Below are 23,429 nucleotides of genomic sequence, written 5' to 3' on the forward strand. Positions count from 1 at the left end.
ATAGGCCGAAAAAAATACTAAGTTCAGGCCGAATTTATATCAATGATATTAATTTAATACTAATTAAATACTAATTCAGCTTCTCGGAAATTTTGTTCGTGATTATAGGTTTTTATAAATAATATAGAACTTGTAACCCACGGCAGTTTGTATCAAGCGACAATTCATAACAAGTGACAATTCCTGACAAGACATTGGTAAGTAGAATATGCTTGCTCCGCTGCGCTTCCATCAGGCACGAGAGGAATACAATACTGCCCGTGAATCAGTGTTCCCCACTCAATCTATCAGTACTAACTGTCGCTTGATACGAGTTGTCGTCTCACAATAAAACTCAAGTCATGAATTTATATAAGGTCATAAAGGCTCAATTTGAAATTTTACTGACGACAAATAATAATATGCATTTCTTGCAAAAGTCTGACTTTGCAATTTATCTCCCTTTTGCCAATATTCAATTATAATTAGACTAACTAGCGTTAGAAAAAATATTCACACCATTGATGTTTTCACTCCAACTCATTCCCCCAACTCCCTCGGTCCAATTGACGTTGACTTTGGTCATTTATTTCAGGCGCCTCCTCGTCTGTGCCAGATGTGGTGGTGTACAACAAGTACCCTGTGTATTACAAGGAGCAGATGGGTTACTTCAGAGACAACAGTGAGTTCTGGATCTACGGGGAGGACAGGCCACAGACCCCCAACGAGACCACACTCACCCGCAGTCCAGACACCGGACTAGGTCTGTCACTCTTTTCCCTATTTTAGAATTATTTATGTCTTCAATGTAATAATGATGAGTCACCTCATCCTTTTCATCAAAACAATGAGTAGAATTAATCAAAAGTGATGAAATTAATAAAGCTATTTTGTTAAAAATTGAGAGAAAACCAATGACGGCGACACATTTTTTCTAGGATATTATGCTGCAAACGATGATATTTTAATTTTATCCTACTAATGTTTAATCGATGCATAGATTAATTGAGGATAAGTTTGATGCTTGCAAGGTCCCTGGTACTTTTTAAGTCAGAACTGATTGTTGATGATTAGACAATCAGTTGTTTCAAGCCTGCAGTTGATTTGTCAAATTTTTGGAAATGAAAAACTGATTTTGAAAAGGTGTGTGCATTATCTTTTTTCAAAATAACAAATCCTTCATCTTGATTTTGTCAAAACCAACGACAGCTTCAGCAATGTTGGAATTGAGATGAATTTTTTTGCATGTCGGTTATACCCATTTTAAATTGTCTGTATGAAATACCATTACAACAGTATTTGGTGAGCAAATGTCTTTGGACATAATGTCTCGACTAAGTAAGTGACAGAAATAGTTTTGATTAAACTCAACAAAAAATCTGGAATACCTGTCAATTAACCAACAAACCCATTGTTGTTTTTTAATCCCATTTTAAATACCCTCACTTTTAAGACTTAGCGGCTCATTGGAGCATATTTTTTAAATTTCTAAAGTTCATGAACACTAATGGTGAGATTAATAAAATCACCATCATCATCTATTATTCAGGTTTACCTTAGGAGGTCTTTAACCTGATTCTGAATAAATAATTAATTTTGCAACAAGACACTATTGTTTTATTCAACAGTAAAAGTATTTAAGAATGGCTAGTATTACCAAATCAATGTTAACTTATCAATAATGTACAGTTACATTTACCATGTTTTTCAACCCGAATGACTCATTTGGTCACGCAACGAAACGTGAAATATTCAAGTAAGATTATCTTAACCAGCCTTGTCAGCATGAAATGATTTTTTCTAATAGTTTTTTCAACCATTTTTTTGAAAAAATATGTAGATATGATTGAAAATTGGTAGATTCAATTCATTCAAGTGTGGTATGATACTTTGTTATGAGCCCACACCTAACTGTGTTGCTAACTAAGTGTGGGTTAATGTGAACCCTTGTTTACCAGTGGGAATGAGAATTTGCATTTGCACCCTGAGGAAAAACTAAACTGACTCACCCTCGTGGCCTATTTACCACTAATTACAGGAGCTGGATAACTTTCAATGGAGAAGACCTCATCTTTGCGGATGTTTTGTTATGAATCTAGAAATACTTAATTTTGAATACCGTTTCTGAGCTCAATTTGCTGAGTTTTGCTCACAGCACACAAAAAAGTCTAGCAGTGCCAAAAAAAATGATAGTTAATCACAACAGTCAAAAATGTAAATTACCCTATCAAAAAAACTAAACTTCTTTAAAGAGGATCGATTTTCCATCGGTATTTTACAACATCGGCTAGTGGGTGAAATTTTTTCCCAATTTTGTGGATTGTGCGAAAATCAAATGACCAAATTGACAGCTGAAGGAATTAGAAAGGGTTTCTAGACTATTAAGACCCGTCTTCTTGTCTGTTTATGCTTATAGACTAGGTGGTGTTAAGCAATTTATTGGAATTTGAAGCGCTCAAGTGCAATATTAACTACCCAGAACAGTTTCAATGTCATTGTGAGATCTAAAAGTTCGCCTCAAAGTCACGACTATGGCTCTGATTAATAGCACGTATTAAGAGCTACAATTTGTCAGTCATGCTAACTAGATATTGTGAAGAAATTTTCCATGACTTCAAAAAAAAGCATTCAGGGTTAAAAAACTGTTTATAGTGCTGTGAGTTTTGAAAATTCGTTATTCTTTTTTGATATAATCTGATTGAGTATTTGGGAGTAGATGCATAATATTTAACAAGTTAAATTCAAGTTAAATACGAGCTTTACAAAAAAAAACTATTTTTTTTTTAAAAAAACGTTTCCTAAAAAACGATTGTCAAGAAATTATTTCCATACTATCTATCTTTTTGAAATTCTTTTTCTGTGAAAAACTAGTACGAAAACTGTTTATTTTTCAGTTCTGAGCTCAAAAACTGTTATTTAAAAGGAAAAATACATTATGGTTTTTGGTTGTATTTGAAAGAGAAGCAATGTTAAATTAGCCCGGCTGTCACTTGATAAACTAGTTCTGTTTCTTTTCTACCTCTGTCAACATTCACTCTAAACACCAACAGAGGAGGTGTTAATCGAATTAGACAACTCAGCTACTCCAGTTGTCATAACACCATGTTTCCCTAATCTCTATTACATACAATATACACTCTATTCGGTCGCTCTGATTTAAGAAAAACACAACCCCCCATCCCCACCCCAACCCACCCCCTTGCCTCTCCTGGCCATCAAATGAGTTTAGGTCAATTTCATATTTGATGCGTGTAACTAACAGACGGTTCAGAAAACAAATTTTTATCGAACAGAAAACTTTCAAATATTGTTCGTTAATTTCCTTCTTTAAAAAAAAACTGGTATATTATTCTAAAAAATAATTTCTAACTTAATTATGGATAAGTAAGTGTTTCAATTTTCCTTTTTTCAAAAAATGAGCAACTGTTCTAGTCTTTGATAACACAGATTTATACATATTTACAGTCTTTGTTTTTACAGATTTAAGTCAAATTCTCGGATCTCGGATTTCAGTTTGAAATGTTTTACCATTTTTGTAGCAGGTTCATTCGTTTTATTGACTATCTCTTACTTCCACAAAAAACTTTAGAAAGGGTACATGAATCTAAATGGTACAGGGAAGGGGGTGTTAAGCTGGGCTGTGGGTGCGGGGGGTGGGTGTTGGGGGATATGTTGGGACTGAAAGTACTTGTAGCTGATTGACTCGGTATTTGTTGTCCCACGTGTCAGTTGAAACAGACTGTTCTTCAGTCCCAGTTTCTCTTCTCTTCTCTTCTCTTGTCTTCTCTTCTCTTCTCTTCTCTTGTCTTCTGTGGATCAGCCTGGGACTGATCGGACAAGAAATGGGATCAGATGTCAATCACTTTTATCAGTTCCCCAACACACACACCACACACACACACACACACACACACACACACACACACTCTCTCTCTCTCTCTCTCTCCCCACCTTCATCAGACGACAGAGGGGGTAATCTCAGCACCCAACTTCAACACTACTATACCACTACCTCACCAGAAACAAATATAAACCCCCCTCCCCCTCTTCGGCCACATATTGTGAACCCTTATTTAAATGAAAACCCTCTCTTTCTTCCTTTTCTTCCCCAAATTAAATGAAGTTTGTGATTTGGAAGACACTCTTTGATGTTTAGAGTTCTGAGGGTACACTTTCCAGTTTTTGATCTGATCGTCACAAAAATTTGAAAAAAATAGGGGGATATTTAGAATGAATCATTCAAAGTAACTCAAAATAGAAGTTTTTATTTAATGAAAAACTCTTTCTGTCATCCGGCTTGGTAAAATGCTAAAATGATACAGTCGCAATTCATTTTGAAATGCTTTGTGTCGTACTTTAGTACCAAGAATAACCACAACTTGTGAATTTATTTATGTTTGAGGCATTTAAACATAAATTTTATATTATTTTTGTGTGAGGCATTTAAACATATTTCTTGAATGCAATTCCAAATTACCTCTTGGGTGAATAAATATCTAAACATTTGAATTCTAGAAAAAGTAATCAGCTCACAAATGAAAATGCGGCTCTTTTGGAAACTGCCCAGTGACCTTAAAAGTTCCATTAAATCAAACTTTATTCCTACAGCGCTTCCACTTTAAAGGACTATTTTTTGGGCTCAAAATGCATTTTTGACAAATATTGCTTTTATTTTGAGTCATACACCAAATTTCCTTTGATTTGAATCGACGTGAAAAAACAGGTGAAAAAGTAGCCAGAACTGTTGAAATATTTGCTAAAAATTGCAGAATAAGTATTGAAATCTTAGCTCAAAGGCTTAAAAATGTGATGAAAAAATGTTTTCAGACAATAATCATCATCGACAGGTGAAAAGGGGGCTGGAACACTTAATGCCTGTGATAATAAAAAATATTATCAAAGCAAAAGTCTAATATGAACAAAAGCCTGTCGGCATATATGTAAAAATTTATACTCAGGTTCATATGAAATTTGAATCATTATATTCAAAAGAAGATTCGAAACATCATTTCAGGATCACATTAATTTCTTTTAATACAAATGAATTTTAAAATATAACTTTTTTTCACAAATAAGAAAATCACTATTTTTTTCAGTTTCCAAATACTCAACACGAGGCTAAGCTGTTGCCGTGATCTATATAGATCTGAACTGTCAGAATCTCTTGTTTTTTTCCTAGTTGAAAATTGATTAAAATAGACCAAGGTTGAATTTACAAAACCACGAAGTCTTATCTCTTGTTAAGCGGATTAATTTCCCTTCTAAACTGGGTTGATGAAATATTTGAAGATACCAATTAGGCCATGGCACATTTTCTTATTTTGTAAATAGATTCTTACCTTGTTTTTGAAGTGAAGCATCAAAAAAGATCTGAAAATTACCAAAATAAACTCCCGCGAAAAATAGTCATTTCCTTCCAGGAGGCATTTCCTTGCAGTTTTATTATACATTCTCTCAGGAGCGGATGTAGGATTTTCTCGAGGGGGGAGGCGGATTTTCAACAAAAAATTTTCGAATTTTTGTCGACTTTTTTTAAATCGAGCAAATTGAGTTTCCGAGCTCTCCCAAAGCCGTAAAAAGTCCCTATTTTGGCCAAAATTTTTGCGCCTAGGGCAAAATTTTGAAAAAACAGGCAAAAAAATTTTTTTGTCAATTTTTGGAAAATTTTCACAAAAAAACGCGTTTTTTTTGGCGCGCGCTCCCCTTCAAAGTTAGTATATATTGGCGCCAATGGCGCCTTTAGAAAAATTTTAGGGTCCGTCACCAAAAATGGATTTCCAAAGGGGGGACCAAAGGGTAGGCAGGTGGTCCAAAGGGGGGACCCTTTGGGTAGGCAGGTGGTCGAATTCCTGAAGGAAAAGCATCCGCCAACCCGCCCCCCCCCCTTAATCCGCCCCTGCATTCTCTGATTGTACAAACTAAATACTTATGAAGAAACTCTATTTCACTTTGAATCAGTCTGTGTTAATTTCATGACGATCAAATTCCAGGTCAAAAATTGAATTGTGTCACTATCCTCTACACCTTATTTTACTTTTTACGGGATCATTATTATGTTCACCTTAATCAAACCTCATTTTTTGGGCCTCGTAGATAGTCAATAGGCTTAAAAATCAGCTGATAAATATTTCAGAGTGTTGTAAGAAAATAGAGTAATCCGTATACATATTACATATATATAAGTAAAAGGCTATAATATATGATCCTAATACTCGTTATATTTTTCCTTAACTTCCCCACTGCTTGATTTGCGGTGTAGTGGAGCAAATGATGAATAAATTGATGAACAAACAAGATTTGAGCGTGACATGCCGCCTCTCAAAAGTGTCTCTCTTTCTCTCTCTTTCTCCTGATGCTCCCCTCTTGTTTACCTTGTTTACATCTTCCTCTCCGTGCTCTGTTTGTTTGTTCTCATGCTTGTTGTGTCTCGGGGCTGTTTAGTCCAGAGTATTACCACCTGCCGCTGTGCATTGACTGTTGCCAGTGATGAGGTTTAATCAATTGTGCAAACAGATACGCATAGAAACATGCAAAAATTACTTCCATTTTCCCAAAAATATCACTACAATACGAGTTGAAAGTGTATCAAAAATTAATCAGCCGCGATGGTTTGAGTTTATACATTTGTGGAATGAAATATTTCCTGGCAATGGAATGGTTGTTTAACTTTGAAATGAATTAATAATTATGGTATATTGCGACAATCGATCAATCAACGTCGGTGAAATCAGTCTGAAAGATTTTCAGTTTATGGCTCCTTGGAAAAACTGCACTCATGCTAGGCTTAGTGTGTGAATAGCTAACTTAGATCTATCCTAGCACTTTTCAGAAATTTTCAACGATTCAGTTGATCGTTTTCCCCAGTTTGATGAACAAATTTACACAGAATGTTTTACATCACATTTTTTTTAAATGCCCTTTTTTTCTAAAATTTTGAACAAATTTTGAATTGCATTCTTGTGAAAGGAGAGACACAAGGCTTCTGCGTGCAATTCAATCCTTTCAAATCGCTGCTTTCGTTGTTTGACAGACATCACGTGTTATCATTTGGTTAAGGACGCTCCAAAAAAAACCAAAAGAAACAACCTCATTTTTATGGGTTGTTCCACTGCTTTGACTATCCTAAATAGTAGGCAAGATTAGTTCTAGACTCAGGGGCGGCTCTAGGAATTTCTCGAGGGTGGGAGCTGCTTACTGCGGTCGATGCAACAATTCTCAGCACACAAAATATCCAAGAAAATGCATGGGCTGCTAATGTAGGGGTCAAGCAGCTGCTCCCATTGAGAACTAAAAAGGTCATTTATTGTTTTTTTTCGGCATTTGTTGGTCCTTTTTTTATACAGCAAAACTGTGATCCTCAAAATACTAAAACCTAAAACCAAATGCTGATTGGTCGAAATTTCGACAGCAGCGCATAGATTGGGTATCTCGTTCAATCGCCAATTGATGTGCTGTTAAGTTATCTTGGGCAAAATAAGCCAAAAAAAAAGATTTAGTAGTCGTTTAGATTCCTAAGCTTACCGACCCGCCTTTTTAAACCCTTTTTTCTTAACCCCCTCTCATATAACCGCAGAATTAGATAACATCGCTACAATTTCACCTCTTTTTAATACCAATTGTAAGAATCAAAGTGAAACTTGTTGGAAATGAATTCGGAACCATAGCGTTGGTAAACATCACAGCTTTAATTGCGAAAATTTTTGCGAAGCAAAACGAAATAACATCCAAGCTGCTAAAAACGGTTTAGGTTTGAACAAAAATGATGACCTTGCTGAGAGTCTAGATTTTGATATTAATATGAAAACCAATCAGATCGGCATGATTCAAATTATTAACCAAAAATGATTAGAACTCTGCAAAGTTGAACTTGATTTGAAAATAAACTTGCTAACAATCGAATTGGCTGAATTTAATTAAATGAGTTATGGAATGAAAACCTGGTTTTGACCAAACTTTGATCGATCTTATCTCAGTTTTTTCTACAAATGGCAATCATTTAATGAAAAATTAACTAACTTTTCGAACCATCTAAAACTTTCAATTTTTTTTTTATTGTTGGCATACAACGCAATGTATAAAGATTTTGCCAGCCCATATTACCAACCCAGCGTCCCACCAACGGAGCGATTGTTCTGGGATTAAATTGCTAGATACAGCATTTTTCGAGTCAAGTCAATGCGTTTTTTTCTACGTCTCCGGGAGGCTGCAAGGAGACCTCTTTTCTCAAAAAATGACAAACAACATTTTAATTTTAAAATATATACAAAAAACAAATGAACAGATGTTTAGCTTAAGTTCGCTAAAATGCAAAAGAAATTCAATTTAGTTTTCTATTCAAAAACATGCCTAATATTTTGCACTTTTTCGTTTAAGACTCGGTACGTTTTCTTTTTTGTAAAATGGTGCCCGCTTGAGGCGTTAAAGAAAGTAAGTTTTTGAAGGGAGGCGTTTTTTTTGCAAGTTTGCGATTACTTTCCAAATACTAGGGTAGGAACCAGTAAATTTTGAACTAACGCCATAATGCCAGCCCTCCACAGCATTTTTGTTCTTGTCAAACCGGATGTTGCCGCATCACTATAGTTCCATAGTGAAAAGGGGGAATAGGACTTCTCGGTTCGGGACTAAATTTTTTATGTAATTAGATCAAAATACAGGCAAAACTCGTCAATTTTTAAAATTTCTTCCGACTCTTTTATGGTGCCATCGCGTACGACTTGAATTTCCGGAACTATTTTATCGTACGACTTTTCTATTTTGTCTTCTTTCTCGAAATCCAGTCGGGGTATTTTTTACAAGTGCTAATGCAAACTCGTGGTTTGTTCCGGTCACCTTTCTTATTTCGAGGTCCGCAATTTTTCTCGTATAGTTTTAAGAAAGGTGGAAGAAAATATCCAGACAGCTTGGACTCCTGGAAAATTACTCGAAAGGCTTGAGGAGCGGCCTGCTCGAAATCCAGCAAACTTTTTTTCAGGTTTTTTGTAGGTTTTTTAGGGCTTCTAAGTACGATGGTATGTTTTTCTTTTTTTGGTAAGAAGAAAAGTAAGCAAGCTGGGGCTAATCCTGAAAAACTAACATGTAAAGAGTAGAATTGAAAAAACACTTTAGGAGTAACTTTGAAAGTTACGTCAGCCAAATAAAAATTTGACTTTTTAGGCATACGTAGCATTTCTGGGTCGCCGAACAAAATCTTTTTTTCCTGATCAGAAAAGATTTTGTTCGGCGACCCAGAAATGCTACGTATGCCTAAAAAGTCAAATTGCCAGAAACGCCATATGCCAGAAACGCCAGAAACGCCATAATGACAGCTAAATTTTGAACTAACGCCATAATGCCAGCCCTCCACAGCATTTTTGTTCTTGTCAAACCGGATGTTGCCGCATCACTATAGTTCCATAGTGAAAAGGGGGAATAGGACTTCTCGGTTCGGGACTAAATTTTTTATGTAATTAGATCAAAATACAGGCAAAACTCGTCAATTTTTAAAATTTCTTCCGACTCTTTTATGGTGCCATCGCGTACGACTTGAATTTCCGGAACTATTTTATCGTACGACTTTTCTATTTTGTCTTCTTTCTCGAAATCCAGTCGGGGGTATTTTTTACAAGTGCTAATGCAAACTCGTGGTTTGTTCCGGTCACCTTTCTTATTTCGAGGTCCGCAATTTTTCTCGTATAGTTTTAAGAAAGGTGGAAGAAAATATCCAGACAGCTTGGACTCCTGGAAAATTACTCGAAAGGCTTGAGGAGCGGCCTGCTCGAAATCCAGCAAACTTTTTTTCAGGTTTTTTGTAGGTTTTTTAGGGCTTCTAAGTACGATGGTATGTTTTTCTTTTTTTGGTAAGAAGAAAAGTAAGCAAGCTGGGGCTAATCCTGAAAAACTAACATGTAAAGAGTAGAATTGAAAAAACACTTTAGGAGTAACTTTGAAAGTTACGTCAGCCAAATAAAAATTTGACTTTTTAGGCATACGTAGCATTTCTGGGTCGCCGAACAAAATCTTTTTTTCCTGATCAGAAAAGATTTTGTTCGGCGACCCAGAAATGCTACGTATGCCTAAAAAGTCAAATTGCCAGAAACGCCATATGCCAGAAACGCCAGAAACGCCATAATGACAGCTAAATTTTGAACTAACGCCATAATGCCAGCCCTCCACAGCATTTTTGTTCTTGTCAAACCGGATGTTGCCGCATCACTATAGTTCCATAGTGAAAAGGGGGAATAGGACTTCTCGGTTCGGGACTAAATTTTTTATGTAATTAGATCAAAATACAGGCAAAACTCGTCAATTTTTAAAATTTCTTCCGACTCTTTTATGGTGCCATCGCGTACGACTTGAATTTCCGGAACTATTTTATCGTACGACTTTTCTATTTTGTCTTCTTTCTCGAAATCCAGTCGGGGTATTTTTTACAAGTGCTAATGCAAACTCGTGGTTTGTTCCGGTCACCTTTCTTATTTCGAGGTCCGCAATTTTTCTCGTATAGTTTTAAGAAAGGTGGAAGAAAATATCCAGACAGCTTGGACTCCTGGAAAATTACTCGAAAGGCTTGAGGAGCGGCCTGCTCGAAATCCAGCAAACTTTTTTTCAGGTTTTTTGTAGGTTTTTTAGGGCTTCTAAGTACGATGGTATGTTTTTCTTTTTTTGGTAAGAAGAAAAGTAAGCAAGCTGGGGCTAATCCTGAAAAACTAACATGTAAAGAGTAGAATTGAAAAAACACTTTAGGAGTAACTTTGAAAGTTACGTCAGCCAAATAAAAATTTGACTTTTTAGGCATACGTAACATTTCTGGGTCGCCGAACAAAATCTTTTTTTCCTGATCATTGTATCTAATGCCAAATCTTACAAAGTTCTGAAATAGTTTTGGTTTTTCGAAGTTTCTTGTTGCTGGGGAGACTGGTAAAACCTGTTCTCGTTGCTTGCAAATGCGTTGTGCAGTTTGAACTAAACTTTCCTTAAAGGTTTGGTTAATTGAGTGGCAAGATCGTCTGTTATGGGCTGAATTATTGTGGCGACTGCGACAGTCGCAGTATTACTCTCGCTCAGTTCCTTGATGTTTTTCTAAACTAGTCGAGCATCAGGTTTTCCCGTAGATATGTCGTGAGTATTCTTACCGCTCGTTTGAATAAAAATTTAGCCATCTGTAGTTGCTGTTGCTCGGTACTTATGAGTCTTGTATTCTGAGCAGTTCCAGTTAGTAGGAGTTTTATTCTTACGCTTAAGACAATACTCGTGGCCTGATACTTCTAGTTTTTAGTTGTCTTTGGAGGATAAAGTAAAATGGAAGGACTCTTCAAACATTTTAGCTAAAAGAATGGTAAAAAAATTGAGTCAAGTGTAAGGTAGTATGATTTTATGTAAAATTTCTAAAATTCTTGAGTTGTTTTAAATAGCACCATCTAGGTTATCTCTGTCCTAAACGCGTGAATGTGGGAGTTTTTCTCTAGCTAATTGAAATGCAATTATTTTTGAGATGATAGAGGCATCAAGTGAATTAAGACTGGCTTTTCAGGACTCAATTAGTACACCTAATTGAAATACTCCTGTATGTATAAAAAGGACTTAATTCGAAACAAACTATCGGTATTAAAAGAGGGTTAATGGTTGTGGGGTTATCTTGTTACGGGATTATAAAGTAGGAGTTGTAAAAATTGATGATTAAATAACGTGGGGTTAAAGAGTGTGACATCATCGATTTTGTTTCACTATCAATGCTCTTGCAATATTAAAGTCGTGAAAATAAAATCGATAAAATTAATTTTAACTTCCAGTTATTTCTGTAACGTTAAATTAAAATTTAGAGTTATAATCAGTATTAGTTGTTTATTGATCCGACTTCCGAAGTAAAAACGGAATATCTATGCTTTGGGTCAGGGGCAGATTTAGGTTTTTCTAAAGTGGAAGCCGATTTTCAAAAAAGAGGCAGCAAATTTTGAGGGGGGGGCAAGATTTGAAGAAAAAAAAACAGATCAAAAATGCTACTTTTTGGCACTTTTTTTGAAAATGTTGACGAAAATGTTGCGTTTCTTGGCGAGCGCTCCCCTTTAAGTTTAGTATATATTGGCTTTTAGAAAAGTTTTAGGGTTGGTTGGCTTAGTATGGGTGTCATAAAATAGTAACGAAGGGGTACTCTTTGACTGGTGAGAGGGCCACGTCCTTGAGGGGGAAGGGAAGGACTGTTAGCATATACCATTTCGTGATTTTTCATAGAAAAACTTATAAATAAAAATGAAAAAATAAAAAGTGATCGGAACAAAAATGAGGGTATAGAGGGAATGTATTTGAACTTATTTTGTAAGGTTATCTCACTAGCAGAAAAAAAAATGCGCTTAAATAACAAAAAAAGAGTTTATACAAAATACTAACAACAAAATTCATAAGAGACATCAAAAATGATCAATTCGCCTGTTTTGTTGACAAAATTATAACCTTTTGATAAGCCCATTTTTATTGTAAAATCCTGTTTGTGAAATATGTCATTTTTTCTATCTTGCCGACTTAATCAAAACTTTAATATTCTTTCTACCACAAAATATCATATCATTTGTTTCCATCTCGCTCCGATGATTTCCCGTCAAAACTCACACTATCTGGAAACTTCCTCAACCAAAATGATTTGATTTAATGCCCCCTGAAAAATATATTAAGCCTCTTATATGAGACCTCATTCGCGCATTAAAACCTGTCTAATGTTTAAATATTCCTCCAATTTCCTACATTTTTCACACCATAAACAGAGACAGTTTTTCCATTAAGACGCATAAATAATCCCTTGCTTGCAGATCTTAATATCGAATATCGGTATTCTACCTTTTTGACACAGAACAAAAATAATAAATCTTCTTTTCATTTTTCAGTCAGTAGTCAAATTATGCACGCTAGTATGTATTTTTTTGTGAGCTCTTTTGGCCGAAAAAGTATATGAACGAAAAGTTTCAACCAGTCAACGACCTTCAAACTTTCTAAAACTGACGAACTCATAACACCCATTGTTCTTTCAAACTTTTGAAAACCGACTCTTTTTTGGCTAGTTCAGTTTTCTGCTATTCGCTCTCTCAGCCAGGTGTCTTCTCCCTATCTTTTGTCTTCTGGCTGCTGGCTGTCAAAATTTGAAGGACAACTGATAGATCTCGCGTCCTGGAAAGAAAAAAGAGGAAGTGCTGAAGAGAAATCATAAGGGGTCAAACATGGTCGTGAATTTCAGGATTTAATCAATATTTTAATCACCAAGAAAAGACTTCCTTGCATTAATTTTTCAGCGAAAAATTGGCCTGAAGCCCTTTTTTGGAGATTTTTCATGAATAGTTTTAATGGTAAGAAAATGAAAGCAAACATTTTAACTGGAATCGAAGTCCAGTTAAACAAAAACTTCTTGCGTGCCGCACCCCTTAATTACAAAGGCAGTCTTGTATACACTAATTCGAGCGTGAAATATGATTATACGCCCATTTAATTTTTAAAAGGCTTCAATTTGAATTTTCATTGTATTAAAAAGTCAAATTATCTGGACCCTTAGCCAGAACATATTTGAGCAACCAATTCTCCAATTTTTACTCTTACTCCATTTGTGAATGAGTCATAATATTAATCAGGGTTGTTTATCACTTTATACAATCCCCTTCGTGCATTTGTAGAAATATCCCATTTGGAAATATCCCCGGGGGCTGAGAGCAACGTGCGGCGAAATGCAACATTCGGGGAATTCAAAAGTGTTAAGCCTAATGATAGGTTAGGTAGGCTGATATTACACTAATAATTGATGCGTTTTTTCCACATTCGTGTTATAAAACAGTAAGGCAGAGCAATTTAGAAGCAGAATGACAGAATCAATTAACTCTGATAGAAAGGATTTTAATACGGATGTTTATGGGAATATGGATCAGTTAACAGCATGAACTTAAAATCCTTTCCTAAAAATCCAGTTTAGCCAAAAGCTTTTGTGGACAACAGAACTGCTGTATTCGGATGGTTTTTAGAGCAGCGTTAAATTAAATGTAAGTTAGCGTAAGGTATAAAAAATATGAAAATAAAATGTGTTAAATATGATAAGATGGCTTAAAAAACTGTATTAAAACGCGCGATATGAAATTGCAAGTCAAACTTTTAGTTTTCGATTTTGCAAATGTTTCACAAAACATGAAAACTCGAATTTGCGAAATTTTTAGGCATTAAAAACTCATATCAAGGCGAAGACCTGAACGTTTTTATTCCCTTTTAAATTCTGTGGAGCTCTGTTCGCTTTTCAAAAAAATGACGAATCTTTCGATTTTTGTGAAAATTTTTTTGGAAAACCTGACAATCACCCAGTCGCTTTGTTCAGAAAAAGTAATAACTGTTCTGATTTTTGAAGAAAGTGAGGAATATATATGCCCGGGGTGTTTTTTTTTCGACCAATTTTAGAAAAGTTGACTGCGTATGGGTATCAATCCGGAAACTTTTGGAGTGCCAAGCGAGTATGCTCCCATTAGACTTAAGTGCAGATGGATCCAAAACTTTAATAGTTTATTTCAGTACGCACCTTTTTTGCTAGGCTAATTATCTGCACTCATAATCGTTTCAAATTGAATTGAGGTAAGCTATTTTGTTTTATTGTCATCTAAATTTTGATATCATCATCCAAATTTTGTAGTTTGTCAATATTTCGTTTGCCAAAAACTATTCGAGATCAATTAATGGGCGCTCAGAACATTCAGGGTTTTGTCCTGATACGAGCAGTCTTGTTTCTGTTGTAGCAAGCATTGAATAGGCCAATAATGATGCCTCAATTCAATTTGGAACAATTTCTAAGTTAAATATCCGCTTATGCATTTATAACAAGGAATGCGTCACGCGTTCCGATCCCAAAAATTGGCCAAATTGCCAATCTGTAAATCCCATAACGTTACGAAAAAAGGTCATGAAATCTTTTTTTAATTTGAGCTCAGAGCAACAATTTTTTGGCTGCTATAAAATTCTTTCACAATTATTGCCTGCAACGTTTAGTCAATTAACAGCCATTTTTATCTAGATTCAGTATGCATTGCATCAGTGAGGAACTGATTTTAGATTTACCTAAAGGATTTATGATTTTTCTATGTTAGATAAGAAAATCACTCTTTATCTACAGAAAACACAAACAGTTAAATAGGTTTGTCCTAAATATTTTTTTCAGTTTAGAAGTCCTGCTTAAGTATGGATTTTCATTTCCATATGTGTAGATTCAGATATTGTTTGAAATGAGGGTGGTTAGAAAACATAAAAAATGTTACAAGAAATTTGTTTTCAATCAGGTAAACTTTTTGTGTACAAAAAATATTTTTTCAATCTGAGTCATACATTAATTAAAGTCCGAGTCATCTGGAATTTTGCATGAAAAAAAAAACAATTAATATTTCTCAGATTAGGGAGAAAATCAGTATACTTCCAGGATTAAAAACAATTTCTATTTCAAAAAAAGTTTTTAAGGCGAGTCGTTGATATATTCTGCTTTGTTATTGCCCGCACTGACAAATTTGATTTATATCAATTTTCATAAAGATAACACATTGGGGTAAGCTAAGGTTGACCAGCCTACAAAAAATTCTTCTATCTTCAAACTTCTTATAAGATTTAAAGGAAGTACAACTTTTCTACAACTTTCTTATCCTACAACTTTCTTATTAGCAAAAATCTAAGGTAATAACTTTTTACCAATATTCAAAAAATTGCCGAAAAGAGTGAATATGTTTCTATATCTTCATATGGATTTTTAAAAATTTGGAAAATTATTTTTTTTCAAATGTATATGAATCTCAAGTTTTTTAGATATGCATTTCGAACAAAAATTTTCGAAACAAAAATTTGATTTTTTTTTCAACGCATCTCCTAATTATACGTAATTAGTGGTTTAAAAGACAATTTCCAGACAAAAGAAATTTATGTTTGACCACTCATGTCATATAGCTGCAGAAGTGTTGTGTGCCGGGTTCAAATATAGATCGGCAAAATTTCTGCTTATCAGCAAAAAACTACCGTTTTCAAGTTAGTGGTTAAGTTAAGTTAGTTATTATGTTAGTTAGCTTAAGTTTTCAGTAAAGTCTTGTAGCGAAACGAGTCGTTAGGCCTCAGAGTTTCCGTTTTTGTAATCTTCGTCAGCGGAGAACTTTTGAACTGGCTATAGGAAAAAAAGTTTGAAAATAAAACATTTTGGAAGAAAAAGTGCCTATCTCGTAACATTCTTAGAGCCTAGTTTTGTAACGAGTGTTGTACGAAAAGTTCTAAAGTAGCAAATTTTAGAAAAGTTTGAGGTATTTACGATAACCCAATTAGATACATAAATCGATTGAATAGGATTCATGGATTTTTATGGTAGAAAAAAAACTAATTATATTGCATAAAAATTGGATTCAGATCATTTTATATGGGTTTTTTCAAGGTAGTAAAAATCATCAAAATTTCAACAAAACTGAATTATTCAATCTTTTTGTTTGAAGCTTAAGCAAAATTGTTTACTGAAGAAAGTTTCCATCAGAGCTACAGAGAGCAAAAGTCACTCGAAGAGAAATTGTTACCACAGACTATTGCGTATTGTGCAAAACTAAGAGTTCCCGCGGGGAAACTATGCAACATTGTTTTAATGTGATTTTCATTATCAACCTTTTAGGCTCATTCTTGATAGCCATGAAACAAAGAATTGGAAAAAAATCAAATTATAAAAATTCATTTTGAAGCAGAATATTTAGATATTGGTTATCTTCATAGTTTATTTTCAGGCCAATCATCAAAACAAATATGTCTACTTTACCTGTAAAAAATCGATTGCAATCGAGTTCTTGTCAGCACGGCAAGTGTTTGAAATGGAAACAAAAGGTTTCATTGGAAAAATTTCCTGTTAATGGTCAATGCGAACTTATAAAAAAAATTAAAATAGCATATCTAAAATGAAATTGGATCCGTTCAGGCTGAAATTTTTGGATTGTTGAAAATTTATTTCTGGGTCAATTTTTGATGAATAATTTTCTTAACGAGGTTTTATTCGGAGAAACATTTTTTTAGTCACCAATGAATCAAATCGAAAAGCGCCAATCACCGAAAACTGATGAACGGCTTCTCGGTGGAGATTTGTATTCCTATTTGGCGTCAGTTCTTTAAATTAGACTGCTTTTCTTTATCCAGACTTGCTTTAGCTTCGGAGTCGCTCCATTGCAATAAACTCTGGTTTGTGTCCAGACATCTAAGCTTGCAAGTCCCCTGCCATCGAATCAGATCTAATAGGATTATCAACCTGTCAGTTCATCTGCCTGGCTTGAAACGGAAAACAATTACCCCTCCATTGTTCTTTGCCTTATCCGGTTTGCTGTTTGCTTTGTTTATTGCAAACCACCGAAGAATAGGAAATATGTTTCCAGTTTCTAACGGAGCAGCGGCCATCATCGCACTGCCCGGCTTTTATTGCCCTTTGATTGCTCTTTTTATGTGGACAGGGAGGAACATCTGACTCGGCCGCCATTTTTGGTATAACTAGCAAGTTGTAAAGCCACAATAACATAAACCGCAGATGGTTCTCATAATAGATATATGGCTTGTCCGTTTAACTAGCCAAGACATAAATTTTCCTCATTTTTCACAAAATGAATCGGTCAATATTACAATATGATGCTTTTATTGATCAAAGAAACAAACCATCAAAGTACTTTAGGTCATTTGAAAAAACTAATTTTCAATCAAAAATTACGATGAGATTATATCGCGGATATATAGTGCTGATTTTGTCTGATTTTTTTTTTACTGAAAAACGTGAAAACAATCGGTTTTGTTATTGCTGAATGATTGCCTGAAGTTTGGAAAAGGATTTCAGTAAAACTCACTTTCGATTAAAAATTTTTAAGAAACACGCGTGATTTAATCGCAAGGGGAAACCCATATTCAATTCAAAAAATGATTGATTTAAATTCTTTTATATTTCTACTTTATCATTCTCAAAGTATATTATAAGTGTCAAATTTTAAATGCTTAAACTATTTTCACTTCAAAAAACAAAAAAAATGCGTTTTCAAAATAAACTATTGATAATAATTTTTGCAAAAAGTTTCTTGAAATCAAGTTTAATTGAATATAAAATCCTTCTGTTTCCCAAAAAAACTATCAAGCAAAATTTACAATCATGGTGTGCTGTAATAGAATTGCAAATAATATAATTGTTAAAGTTTGAGCACATAGCATTAAAAATTTTCGGGTGTTATAAATTTAATCCGGAAAAAAACAGTTATCTTACTATTTAAAATTGGCCTGAATTTAAAAAAAGAAACGCAAAAGGATTCGGTAACTCTCTTCAAATATCAAAGCATGAATTTGTTCAAAAATTAATTTGGAAAAAAAAAATGCTGAAAACTGCAAGGTTCGAGTTACAGTCAGGCAACTATATCTGGTTAAAATATGTACAACTACCACACTGTCCAGGAAGCTAACAATTAGAAAACAAAATCGATGAATATCGAATAATATCAATTGTAATTGATACCAAGATTGCTCTTATAGCAGGACAAAGCCCTGAGTGTATCGTCTGCACATTAAGGCCAATACAAACATTACATTGTAAAAAAATTAACGAAATGATTCGAAGAACTGTTTTTTCGATTTGTCCCAATACACTCTAACATAAACTAAAAAAGGATTTTTTAATCTCTGATTTCTTAATTAAAAAACCAACTCATTTGACATGACACTATTTGCAACGCTTTTAGCCACCGCTTACGCGGGTTATAGAACGCATTTTGTCGCGCTTTAATTATCCCATATTGACCAAAATGGCAGCCTTCAAATCCCCATAAACTTTACAAAAAAGATCACAAATGATATATTTTTTCAGTTTGAGCTTCAAACAGTATTTTTTTTTCAGTTGATATAAAATTTTGTTGTCAAAACTGCTCAGTTAAAAAGTCGAAAAATGACTGTTTGCATGAAATACCCCAAGCATAGATATTTAGCTTTTTCTTCAAAAGTCGGAACAGTAAACAATTAAAACTGATAGCAATTTTAAAAATTACAATAAAAATACAGAGTTAACTGCAAACTATAATTAATTTAATTCGATCATGTTTTCACAATTATTTTTTTGAAAAATGATTTTAATGGTTTTTTTTTATTAAATGAGCATTGATGTCGAACATTATATATTACTAAACTTTCCGAGTTTTTTTTCTTATCTTGCCCAAGATAACTTAACAGCGCATCATTGGATGATTGAGCGAGATATCCAACCTATGCACTGCTAACGTACTTAAATACAGCCAATCAGATTGAAGCATTTGCTTTTAGGTTTTTTATAGTTTAAGGAAAAATACCCGCCCGGGAAAAACAACAAACAGGGGCGGTTTTGGGGGAGGGGGGTTGCGGACGCACCCTTATCAGGGATTCGGCCCCATGGCGACCCAAAGGTGTCCCTTTGTGCTATTTCGAGATATCCCTTTTTGGCTGACTTACCCTAAAATTTTTCTAAAGGCGCCTTGCGCGCCAAATTATACTAATTTTGAGGGGGGGGGGGGGGAAGTGCTCCGAAAAAACCCGATTTTTGGTAAAAATTTGTCAAAAAGTGCCTAAAAACGCCTTTTTTGGTCTGTTTTTTTTTCAAAATTTTACCTGAGGCGCAAAAAATTTGGTAAAATTAGGGTCTATTCAGTGCTTTGAGAGAGCTCGGAAAACCAATTTGATCGATCTAAAAAAAAGCGGACAAAGTTTCGAAATTTTTTGAAAATCTGACCCCCTCCGAGAAATTCCTAGATCCACCCCTGCAAACAAATGAACTCTTTACTTCTCATTGAGCCGCTGTGTGACCACTGCATTAGCAATCCATGCATTTTCTTGGTTAATTTTATGTGCTGAGAGTTGTTGAATTGACCGCAGTGAGCACTGATCTAGCTGGACTGCGAACCACCGCCCTTTGGTCCGTGGGGTGGAATATTTAGCCACTTCGCAATCGTCTTGCTGAAGATTAAGAAATCGGGTGATAAGTTCGCCATGATTTGTAGTTGTTTCTCAGTTGTTGCAGCTAGAGATGACGAGAACCAATAGAACCAACTATGAAAAACAACTTTAAAACAAATCAAACCCTAGTAAAACCCCGTTTTTAACCAACTAATAGAAAAACTCACAGGGTCTTTTCAAACCCCCCTGTTGTTTGTGTTTAGGGTTCAGTCTGCCTACGGGCACGAAGCCGAAAATAATTGAACCGATCTCGTCCAGCAATTACCACAGGGTGGCCTACAGTCTGCCAGACAGGACATTCGGAATAACGGGCGCCTACAAACTCACAGTGCCTGGAGAGAGCATGGGGTCACGTGGGTCATCGGCCAGAAGCAACCCATTTGGGATGACCACTAATTCGAAACGACAACTTAGCATAAACATGATCAAGATGCCATCAAAAAGTTAGTAGTTTTTTTTCATTCATTTATTTTAGCACCCAAAAATCTAAACCTGACAATAATTATGCAAGCTTGAATAAGGATTAAGCTTAGTTAAAATGGACAGACTGTACATTTTACAGAGCAAAAAAAAACTTATTAGTAAAAAAAAATGAGTCATTGCTTGTTAAAAATGTTAAGTGACATTTTGAACTTCTTTATCCTTCTAAAAATGAGTTCGTTGATCGGAAAAATTTCGGCTTCATTGAACTGGAAAATGTCTTTTTTTCCAAGAAGACCAGATTAAAGATCAAGTGTAACAAAACTCGGATGATTATTTTGTGCTATGGTTAGAATACAACAAATAAATAAACCATGATAAAAATCCCAATACAAATTGTTATTAAAAATCACATGTTTTTGCGGCATTGAAACTGAAAGAAAACATAAGGGAACAATACTGCTCCCATGACGGTGGAACTCAGAAAAATCTGATTGACAATTGTCAAATTTAAACAAAATTTTAGGTGATAAATTGTCTTTTTAGTATTGTCTTAAGCTGGTCGCATTGTCCCCACCCATATTGTTGGAGAGCTTTACAAATAACCTCTTCGCGTGAACAAACATTTCGAACTTTCCTTGAATTCACGTTTTCTTCAAATTGTTGTGAACAGAGCTCATAATTTCTATCAATTCTTTTATGGGCTCTTTGGTCCATAAACCCTTTTCTGGGGTTGGACCCGAGATAAAAGTGAAATGCCTGCCTTCCAACACTAAAATGTAGTTCAAATGTATCAGCTTAAGTGCGTGTGTTCCTCCATTGTAGAATGTTGAGCCAGCGGGATTATTTTCAAAGGCCAGTTTTAATCAAATGCTTCGTTTTGAAGTCGGCGCTTCTCCATTCAAAATCGTGGTTATTGATTTTTTACACACTTGGGCGAAAATAAACTCAAATTTAGTTAAGATTTCAATCACACGAATGAAAGAAAATGGAGTTGAACCTTATCTAAAAAAAATAAAAGAAATACGAAATCGAGTTGAACTATTTAAGGCTATCTAGCATCAAAAATATCTTAAATTACAAAAACGAATTAAGAACAAGATTTAGAAAAAAAATTGAGTTAACGCTGCCAGACTTATGATTCATTCAGAAAAATATAACTGCCATTTAGCGTCAAATATAACAATGTAAAAATGTTAGCTGTCATGAAAAAATGTCCAAAATCAATTAGTTAAACAACAGTCGGAGCAAGTTAGGGTTGTTATTTTAAGTTCATTCATCCCCCTTTTCTGATCCGGGGGCTATGAAGTAATACATGTCAGGGTATTCCCTGCTGGTGTGTTTCCTAATTGGCATTTGTCATTGCACCTTTATGACATGATGACATGTATAAACTGGACACCACATTCCACTCATAAATGACCAAAAATGGATCAAATATCAAAATATTCTAAAATACTTAACCCTTCAGCCTGTCAACATTGGGCGAAAAAAGATGAGCTTTTTTGTTTTTAGCCAGAATATATTCGTGGACTGGTATAGGAAGTGAAATAAGAAACAAATATCCGGTTATCACTTTGGTGATGAAGATAATGTCTAGTGATAAAAACTTATGTTTATAAATTTCTGGCTTAAAGTTATTTTTATTGTAAAATCAGGAACTGTTTTTTGAAAAAAAGCTTTGCAAAAAAAAATTTTTTTTCTCAATAAAAAAACTCACACATGAACAGTAAGTTTTTCGACAGGATAAACTTTCTTCTAAACTGACTAAAAGTGAAAATTTAAGAGAGGGTTCCCCTAGGTCCTCGTGTTTCGTTGTTTGGTTAGCCAGAACAGAAGTGGAGCAGAATAGTTTTCATATCCGGATATTGATTGCTGATTCATATTCAGTGGATGTGCCAGCAAAGTTATTACACACATTTCAGGACCTGTCAGTCAATCGAGTTAACTGAATTAATGACTTTTTTCTCTTCTTTCATCTTTTTTCTCCTTCAATGGATGGAATAAAATGAACACGTCTTTGATAATTCAACAATGATGTTAACAGACGAAGCGTGTCAAAATACATTTGTTTCTGTTAAACTATAAATTTCATAAATAAGATAAAAACATTTAATGTAATAATGGAAAAATGGCCAGGCAATAAATTATGAAAGTTTTCAGTTTTTATCTCCGATGAACATATATCCAATTTAAACAAAACGTATGAACGGAACGGCCCTTTTTTCAAAGGCTCAAGGCTACCGTCTTTAATTAAAAAGAAACGCTTTTAAGTGAAATTTAGATAATTTAAATGGCGGATTTTAAGCATTTTTTGACGAACAAAAAAAGTGCATTGTATGAATACATTACTCAGATTTGATATTTAAATAGGTCTAAATCGGCTAGCTTCTTTTAAAGAACTAAAATTTCAAGATTATATTTAGCAGTAAAAGAAGCCCAAGTTTTAAACGAAATTGAAACGAACCATGCTTAGACAGGCCTTAGATAGCCGTTCATAGATCCTCCAAAATTTTTCCAAAATAAGAAATTTTTAACCAAAAATTTTCTGATAAAATTTTTTAAAAATATTGTTCGAATCAAAATTTTACGGGATTTAAAATGATATATCATTCGATCTAATCCAATGTTTGTTTGTGGTACCTGATCTTGTTTGTAGTCCGCCCTTGCTTCACACAAACTTTATCTCTGCCTTCACTTGTTTTTTAAAATTATTTTCAGGCTCTTTTAAACCCGAATGGCTGAGCAAAACAGTCAACTTGGACGACAGTTTCAGAATAGAGCTCACTCCAAACACAGACATGTACGACCCCACCCTGCCTGTGGTGTGGAGGAGAAACGGCAAAATAATCGAGGACTGGGGGGCTAGTTATCTAGAAGTACACAGTGCCTCGGCGGATGATGCTGGCGTGTATGAGTTCTACCAGGAGGAGGCCGACAGGAACTTAGGCCGAATCGGGTTGACCAGGGTCATTGTGAGACGTTAGTCGTTTTTTTCTTCAGTTCTTTCTAAATTGTTTTACAAAATTTTCTAACAAATAAAACAAATTTGGAATTGGCGCTATAATTAGACCGCCCGAAAGACTTTATTA

At 34.7% G+C, this 23,429-nt stretch overlaps 1 protein-coding gene across 1 annotated transcript in view; it reads left to right on the top strand.

Annotated features, from left to right (window-relative positions):
• Positions 1 to 208: 208 nt before the first annotated feature.
• The window catches only part of LOC134851344 (uncharacterized), a 68,573-nt gene continuing 45,352 nt past the window's right edge, over positions 209 to 23,429 (top strand). The window contains exons 1-4 of the mRNA XM_063867383.1: positions 209 to 290; positions 575 to 742; positions 20,121 to 20,360; positions 23,059 to 23,319. Of these exons, the coding sequence (XP_063723453.1) occupies positions 209 to 290; positions 575 to 742; positions 20,121 to 20,360; positions 23,059 to 23,319 (751 nt within the window). The remainder of the gene's footprint in view (positions 291 to 574; positions 743 to 20,120; positions 20,361 to 23,058; positions 23,320 to 23,429) is intronic.

Source organism: Symsagittifera roscoffensis, chromosome 7, assembly GCF_963678635.1.
Source record: "Symsagittifera roscoffensis chromosome 7, txSymRosc1.1, whole genome shotgun sequence".
Taxonomy (NCBI): Eukaryota; Metazoa; Xenacoelomorpha; order Acoela; family Convolutidae; genus Symsagittifera; species Symsagittifera roscoffensis.